Source organism: Phyllobates terribilis, unplaced genomic scaffold (genome assembly GCF_046119375.1).
Source record: "Phyllobates terribilis strain yellow unplaced genomic scaffold, ASM4611937v1 Scaffold_3__8_contigs__length_932513732, whole genome shotgun sequence".
NCBI classification, from domain to species: Eukaryota; Metazoa; Chordata; class Amphibia; order Anura; family Dendrobatidae; genus Phyllobates; species Phyllobates terribilis.
Window position 1 is genome coordinate 516,883,282 of NW_027362763.1, and position 8,971 is coordinate 516,892,252.

The window sequence follows — 8,971 nt, forward strand, 5'->3', positions numbered from 1 at the left end:
TGGACAAGAGTAAAGCAGGGTTAGGTTATAAAAAATAGCCCAAGCTATGAACATCTTACGCAGCACTGTTCAATTCATTATTCAAAAATGAAGGGGGTATGGCACAACTGCAAACCTACCAAGACATGGCCGCCCACCTAAACTGACGTACCCAGCAAGGAGAGCATTAATTAGATAAACATCCAAGTGGCCCATTGTCACTCTGAAGCAACTGCAGAGATCAACAGGTCAGATGGGAGAATCTGTCCACAGTGCAACTATTAGTCATATACTCCATAATCCTGGCCTTTATGGAAGATTGGCAAGAAGAAAGCCACTTTTGGAAGCAAACCATAAGAAGTCACTCTCCATTAAATGTCACTGAGCTAGAGTTAGTTTTGTTATGATAGGCTACAAGCACTAAGGAAAGACAGGAGATCTGTCCCTACAATAGAACTAAGCTAGATCCCTACGATGTAACAGGGAACCTGATCCTGCGATCAGACCCGCTAAAGTCCTCAGCTAGTCTGAACGAAGACCTATAGATGTGAGGGAGGGATCCCTACAAGAACTAGGGACTGAGAGAAAGATGGACACCTCCTAGCAGAAATTGTAGCCGTAAAAAGACAAACACACAGCATAGAACATAAAGGTCAAAAGACCTAGCTAAACTGACTGAGAAAGGTTACAAAGCACCTGGCTAGCTTAAGAGTAGAAATTACAATGAAGTCCAGCATGGCCAGAAGGGCGGAGCAGGATTAAATAGGCAAAAAGGTCATGTGACCAGCAAAATAGAAAAAACCTAACAGGAGAGTTCTAACAAGTTTCCAAAGAAGAATGGGCAAAACAATTCAGCCTCTAGATGTACAAAGCTGGTAGAGATATACTATACCCCAAAAGATTTGCAGGAGTAATTGCAGCAAAAAGTGGTACTGCAAAGTATTGACTCAGGGGGTGTTGAATACAAAAGTAAGTCAAAATTTCAGATTTACAGGGGGTACGGAAAGTATTCAGACCCCTTTAAATTTTTCACTCTTTGTTTCATTGTAGCCATTTGGTAAATTCTAAAAAGTTCATTTTTTTTCTCTCATTAAAGTATACTCTGCACCCCATCTTGACTGAAAAGAAAACATAAATGTAAAATCTTTTGCAAATGAAAAAAGAAAAACTGAAATATCACATGGTCATAAGTATTCACACCCTTTGCTCAGTATTGAGTAGAAGCACCCTTTTGAGCTAGTACAGCCATGAGTCTTCTTGGGAATGATGCTACAAGTTTTTCAAACCTGAATTTGGGGATCCTCTGCCAATCTTCCTTGCAGATCCTCTCCAGTTCCATCAGGTTGGATGGTGAACGTTGGTGGACAGTCATTTTCAGGCCTCTCCAGAGATGCTCAATTGGGTTTAGGTCAGGGCTCTGGCTGGGTCAGTCAAGAATGGTCACAGAGTTGTTCTGAAGCCACTTCCTTGTTATTTTAGCTGTGTGCTTAGGGTCATTGTCTTGTTGGAAGGTGAACCTTCTGCCAAATCTGAGATCAAGAGCACTCTGGAAGAGGTTTTCATCCAGGATATCTCTGTACTTGGCCGCAATCATGTTTCTTTCAATTGCAACCAGTGGTCCTGTCCCTGCAGCTGAAAAACACCCCCATAGCATGATGCTGCCACCACCATGTTTCACTGTTGGGATTGTATTGGGCAGGTGATGAGCAGTGTCTGGTTTTCTCCATACATATCGCTTAGAATTATCACCAAAAAGTTCTATCTTCGTATCATCAGACCAGAGAATCTTATTTCTCATAGTCTGGGAGTCCTTCATGTGTTTGTGAGCAAACTCTATGAGGGCTTTCATATGTCTTGCACTGAGGAGAGGCTTCCGTCGGGCTACTCTGCCACAAAGGCCCAACTGGTGGAGGGCTGCAGTGATAGTTGACTTTGTGGAACTTTCTCCCATCTACCTACTGCATCTCAGCCACAGTGATCTTGGGGTTCTTCTTTACCTCTCTTACCAAGGCTCTTCTCCCACAATTGCTCAGTTTGGCTGGACGGCCAGATTTAGGAAGACTTCTGGTGGTCCCAAACTTCTTCCATTTAAGGATTATGGAGGCCACTGTGCTCTTAGGAACCTTGAGTAATGCAGACATTCTTTTATAACCTTGGCCAGATCTGTGCCTTGCCACAATTCTGTCTCTGAGCTCCTTGGGCAGTTCCTTTGAACTCATGATTCTAATTTGGTCTGACATGCACTGTGAGCTGTGAAGTCTTATATAGACAGGTATGTGCCTTTCCAAATCAAGTCCTATCAGTTTAATTAAACACAGCTGGACTCCAATGAAGGAGTAGAACCATCTCAAGGAGGATCACAAGGAAATGGACAGCATGAGACTTAAATATGACTGTCTGAGCAAAGGGTCTGAATACTTATGACCATGTGATATTTCAGTTTTCCTTTTTTAATAAATTTGCAAAAAATTCTACATTTCTGTTTTTTTCAGTCAAGATGGGGTGCAGAGTGTACTTTAATGAGAAAAAAAATGAACTTTTTAGAATTTATCAAATGGCTGCAATGAAACAAAGTGAAAAATTGAAAGGGGTCTGAATATTTTCCGTACCCACTGTATATTTTTAAAATAGTTAGAAAACCTTTTCACTTCACAAATGCTTATTACTTTGTGCTAGTATACTGTATCACATAAAATCCCAATAAAAAGCATTTTAGTTTGTGGGTGTAACATGAAAAAATGTGAACATTTTTAAAAAAATTCAAAGAGTATGAATACTTATTCAAGGTACTGCATAGCTCTTCATGTATATCAGTAGTTGATGTACAACTGTACAGCTCTAGCTGCTGCCATACAGACTCTGTTATGTGCCATATGTACAAAGCTATTTTCTCTAGAAGCATTGATCTGCACATACAGCATTTTTCTATTATATTTGTATAAAATCCAACAGAAAAAAATGTCTGTTACCATATCAGATGAGAGGCATACAGTATATAGGTCCCATTCACTAAAATAGTAGGCTAATTGCAGGTTTGTAGAAGATGGGAGCCATATTTTGGGGATGTGTATGAGGCCTTAGACTCATGCAGTCACAAGTTGACCATTTAGATTAATTTCATGCAAAATTAAAGGGTTATTCCCATTTCAGCCATTCATGGCTTAGATTGGAATATCTGTCTCTATGCAGTGGCCACAAGCAGTCAGGACTATGGAAACTGCTGAGCATGGCTTCAGCTGCAGTTTTTGCAATCAACTCCTATATTACTGAATGATAACAACATACGGTAACTTGTTTTACTTAGCTGTTTACAAGGACTATGTGGATTTTTACATAGTCCCGACCACATGTAGCCCTTACATAGAGACAGATATTACCCCTTTAGGGTATATTCCCACAGTCAGGAACCTGCAGTGGCCAGCTGTTACAGCATAGTGGATGGGATTTGTAGAAATCCCATGTCCAGTATGCTTCCCCGTGCACCTGCAACCTGACATGCGGTGCGTCTTTCCAGACCACAGCGTGTCAATTTCTCTTGTGGAGTCGCTAATCTTCGCAAGAGAAATTAGACCAGTACAATGTATTGAATGTGGTGAATCCACATGGTTCAATGAACACATGCGGATTCACCTGCGTTCATATTGCAGGTGAAAATTGCAGTGAAAACACGAAAAAAAAAAAAATGTATATCATAAAATGTTGACAAGGAAATATACACTGTAGGGACAAATGTAATGTAACACCTACACCAGGAGCTTTTTAATACATCAGATTTTAAATCTATAGCCAACAATATAGAATGAGTCTTCCCCGTGAGTCCACTCTATAGGGAAGGCTTTCTATTACATTTTGGAATGTGAATAATTACCCATTTATCCACAAGAGCATTTGTGAGGTCAATCACTGATGTTGGACTAAAGGCTTGCAATCTCCTTTTTAGGTTATCCCAAAGGCATTTGATGGGGTTGAGGTTAGGCCTCTGCATGGCCAGAAAGATTCTTCCTCATAAAACTCACCCAACCATGGATCTTGCTTTGTGCACTGGGGCACAGTCATGCAGGAAGAGAAGAGGACCATATCCAAACTATTTTCACAAAGATGGAAGCATAGAATTGTCCAAAATGTCTTGGTAGGTTGAAGCATTATGATTTCCCTTCACTGAAATGAACCAACCAGGCCAACCCCTGAAAAATAACCCCATTGCATTGTCCTTTCTCTAATGCCTTTTACTGCTAGCACAATGCAGTCAGGTAGGTAACATTCTCACGGCAATCGCCAAACCTAGACTCGGCCATCAGACTATCAAGTAGAGAAGTGTAATTCATCACTGCGCAGAACATTTTTCTTCTCTTCCAGCGATCATTTCATGTAAAGTTTGGCATTGTGTGTGGCAAATTAGGGCTTACATGCACCTTCTCGCCATGGAAACCAAATGCCATGAAGCTCTCTGTGAACAGTTTTTGTGTTGATGTTAATGAGAGGGGGGGTTTAGAAGTATGCAGTTATTGAGTCAGCAGCACCTCCCTGGGTGCATTGCACCAGAAATGCTAGTCCAATCAGGGACTGGAGTAGCACTTCTTGTGTACAAAACGCTGTCCTTTTTGATGACTTTGATGGACGGGCATCGTCACGCTCCCATCCCACCCTGGTTCTGCCCATTTTGGTGGAGCTGATTTAAACTGCCGTAAAAACGCCAAAAGTAGGAGAAAAAAAATTGTACAATTTTTGTGCCTTTTCATAGTTTTTACACAGTTTTCTGGCATAAAATCTTTGATGAATTGGCCCCTATAACTTTGATTTTAAAAAGTCACACCTCATAATAAATCAATCAGGCAAAAGAAAAATATCATAAGAAAAAAACAAACAAAACGTTCATGAAAGAGTAATACACTCAATGTATCAATAAAAAGTCCTTTATTTATGGTCAATGGGTAACCGTGGCACTGTGAACAAAAGTGCACACACATGAGTATAAAAACACAACAAAAGTTCTCAAAAAGTGCTCTCATACTATATGCTATTCCTCTTTCCTTACGTCATTAGATGATTATATTTGGTTGAGACATTCTACAAATCGATTGTTGTTTCTTCTGTTCATTATACTGTATTAATTTCCTTTGATGTGTTCAGGTGCAATGATAAATTTATGGGATATAAGTTTTGTATTGTCTGCAAAAGATGTTTTTATACTCGTGTGTGTGCACTTTTGCTCACAGTGCCAAGGTTACCCATTGACCATAAATAAAGGACTTTTTATTGATACATTGAGTGTATTTCTCTTTCATGAACGTTTTGTTTGTTTTTTTCCTTTGGTATTTAGTTTGTTCCGAATGGTCAGCCATTCTACACATGTCCAGGCGAATATGTGTCACATGTTATTAACTTCTTTAGAAATCTGAGATATCACATCACTACTCCCCTGACATATTATATTTGCTTAGTCCAGTGTTTGTTTTATAAATCAATGAGACATATAATGGCGTGCGCCGCTATGTGCATCTCGCGACAATCCTTACTCCTCCCCCTGCTGGAGTAAGATTTGTGGTGTAGCGAATGCCACCGCACGTCATGAATTTGACCTCAAATAAAATGCTAAATTTTCCAAGCTTTTATGCCAAAAATCTGGTGAAAAAAGCTGCCCCCCCCAAGAGTTCTGATCTGGCTAATAAGGAGGATAGTAATTGGAGAAGCCCTCTCTCAATTTACTTTTTCTTGTGAGACTTTATTAACAAGCAGTATTGCTTTTGTTGGGGCCAAATTAAAGAAATATTTTCAATGGATTAAACATAATTCTTCTTTTAGTTATGGTGCTTACCTTAATATAATGAAGCAAATGATGTGGGCTAAGTATAGCACTGTGTAGAAGACTAGAGTGCAAATAAGCAAATTCTGTAAGACAACCTGAGGAAATAAATTATTTGTATTAAAAACAAATTCAGAATATTGGACGGCGTTTGCATTCGATCATATATTAACTAATCAGAGTCCACATTTCAGTTGTTTAGATTACTAAAAAAATAAGTAAATCTAACTTTCTGATTGGTTGATACGATTAAAAAAGATACTTTATCATAGAACTTTTGCTATGAGAACCTCAGTTATAGACAAGCAGGATAAAAACTATACAATTGCTTTTTTCATGTTATGACTGTACTGTATGTCAGAATTCTTTAGTGATCCATCAAAAAAGACCAATATATCTTTTGAGTTTTTATACAATTTAGAGTGTTTTCTCAATGCTTCAACAGAAACCACTTTACTGATAAAAAGAGAACAAAAGACACCAATCGAATCAAAGAAGTCACTGTGAAGTGTCAAGTAAACATTCTGTTCATACTTTAATGTTTCTACTAACAGGTTTTCTCGTTTTGCACATATTTGGAAAACCACATTACAAGTGCCTTGGATATGTTCATTTGAAGGAATGAGCAATTTGTGTGTTGGAATTTAAGGGAGAAGCACCTTTATATATCAATGAACTATATCAGTGCATACGCCAAAATCCTATTTTTCAGAGCTTCAGATGTAGCCGATGTAGTTTCCGACAGAGCCACTGGTGTGAATGTAAAATGCAATACGAACATAGCCTAAAGCACCACTTATAATGGCAGACTATGCCCACATAGTCACACAGTATGTCTGTAGATCTATATTATTTGACCAATTTCTCCATATGGAGGTAACAAATGTTCAGATAATGCCAAGTAGGGCAAGTTTCACACTGTTTTCACCTAAAGCCACACAATACTTACACAATGCCAAAGTTACTATGGCTTAAAGAGAACCTGTCATCAGGATTATCCATCTTAAACTAAAGGTGTGGGCATAATGGTGTATCATACTGATTAAATAGATACCTTAAGTATAGAAATCTTCAGCCTGGTTTTTATTAAATAATTATTAGAAGATTTGGATTCCTAAACTCTTCATGCATCAGGGGGGGATCAGTGGGTATGGTCTTCAGCTCTGCCATGGCCCCTCCGCTGCTTCTGATGTCTTTATATTTTTCCTCATGTAAACTTTGAGCTGCACTGGCATCATCCTAGCTGCGGGTGGTGCTTGTGCAAATTGATCTGGTGGCAGGCTTTCGGAAAATGGCACTGATGGCGGTGCATGCGTAGATTTAGATCTCGGCTCAATGACGAGCCGAGATATCATTCTACGCATGCGCCGCCACAGTGGCATTTTATGAAGACCGCCGAGGATCGATCTGCACATGCACCGCCACCTTTGCCATTTTCCTAAAGTCCGCCAGCTAGGACGTCACCAGCACAAAATTTACATGAAGAAAAGATATGTCTACCATAGGCAGCGGAGGGCAGTGGCAGACCCGAAGACCCTACCCACAGTCCCGCCCCAATGCATGAACAGTTTAGGAAGCCAAAATTTCTAATGATGATTTAACAAAAAACAGGCTGCAGATTTCTAAACTGAAGGTATCTTCAGCGCCATACTGCCCATTCCTTTAGTTTAACATGGATAATCCTAATGATAATTTCTCTTTAATAGAGCCAAACACCTCAGGCACAGAACCATGTACTGTCCAAATAGTTCAAGACAGTATTTGTTGGGAGCTCTTTGTCCTTGATATTACTTGCTTTATTACAAAGTACTGATTTCTGAGGTGCAGAGATCCTCTCTGCTCTCTGGACCATTAGGAGTCATTACCTAGTATTGGAGAGAGCACGCCTTGAATGGGCACACAGTACCAGAGATCTGGGGCCTATCCTAATGCATTTCGGAAACTTGGTAGTCTTGTATTAGGGATGACAGACAATCATAGCTGAGAAACATATGTAACATAAAAGAAAATAAATATGAAAGCCAAAAATTAAAAATGTGAACTTTTTCTAAACCGCTAGATAGTAACTAAAAATTGCACCATAAATAAGCACAAAAGTTGAACATCTATACTTAGATAACCTTACGATGTTAATAAAAATGACATGAGCAGCAAAAAAGAATAGCACAGAGTGGATGTTATAAAAAGGATCAAGCACTTTTGCAAACAACTTTCAGATGAATGTAGTCGTAGAAACATTATATGAACCACAGTTTAAGTACATAAAGTGATAAAATACAGAAACAGTAGAGAAAAACATGCATTCCAATAATAATAAAACCTAAACTGCAGCTGAGTTATGAGTACTCTAAAAACAATAAAAGCAGCAGAATCATCATAAATATTCATTAACATACAATTTACCTGCTCTATGCTAGAGACAGAGTCAACTTCATAATCACAAAGTCCAAATTCTCAATCCTAGTTACTGTATTCTACATTAATGTACATAATGCTGCATATTGTTGGTACATATACCTTGCATTTATTTTACCTTTGTCTCCGATAATTTGATCTTGAGTGCCATCAGAACATACTACAATGTAAAGGATAGATTTGGAAGCAGGTACAGAAAGTCATGAACAACATGTTAGTTGGAAGACAGAATAATATATATCTTGGCAGCTTAGTAGGATTGAAGTCAGCAAAGACTTAGACCATCTGGAAGGATAATCTGTAAAGGAATGGCCTCTGAGTTTTACAAATAACTTCCATGTGAAGAAATATTATCTGCAAGGAGTTAGAATGAGAATGAATGAGAACTTATTTTTCATTTTCTGTTAGCTATTTTCTCCATTGAGTTGAACCCAAGTGCATTCCTTAAATCTAAAGATTTGTTACATTGGGACACTGGAGGAAAGTGAGATGACTTTTACCAAACTAAAGTACCATTACACAGCTTTTACACTGAAATTATAGATTAGGCATATATGCCAAGAGAGCTAGTCTGGAGTACCTAAATACATATCCATATTTACTGTATAGAAAAGGCCAGTAAACTTTGTGTTTTTATGTAGAGCCAACCTGAAAAAAATGTATACTTTATTGTATATATTTTTTCTAACTTTGATGCCTAACGCACTGTATGTCTACACTGAGGCATATGGCAGAAGCCTACTTATATCTAAGTATATTGAAATTTATAAAGGC

The 8,971-nt window shown here is 38.6% G+C and overlaps 1 protein-coding gene across 1 annotated transcript in view; it reads right to left on the reverse strand.

The window, feature by feature from the left end:
* The window catches only part of TMEM244 (transmembrane protein 244), a 72,019-nt gene extending 63,671 nt beyond the window's left edge, over positions 1 to 8,348 (reverse strand). The window contains exons 1-2 of the mRNA XM_073673208.1: positions 8,316 to 8,348; positions 5,795 to 5,880 (exon numbers count right to left, since the gene is read on the reverse strand). Of these exons, the coding sequence (XP_073529309.1) occupies positions 5,795 to 5,880; positions 8,316 to 8,348 (119 nt within the window). The remainder of the gene's footprint in view (positions 1 to 5,794; positions 5,881 to 8,315) is intronic.
* Between the last annotated feature and the right edge of the window lie 623 nt (positions 8,349 to 8,971).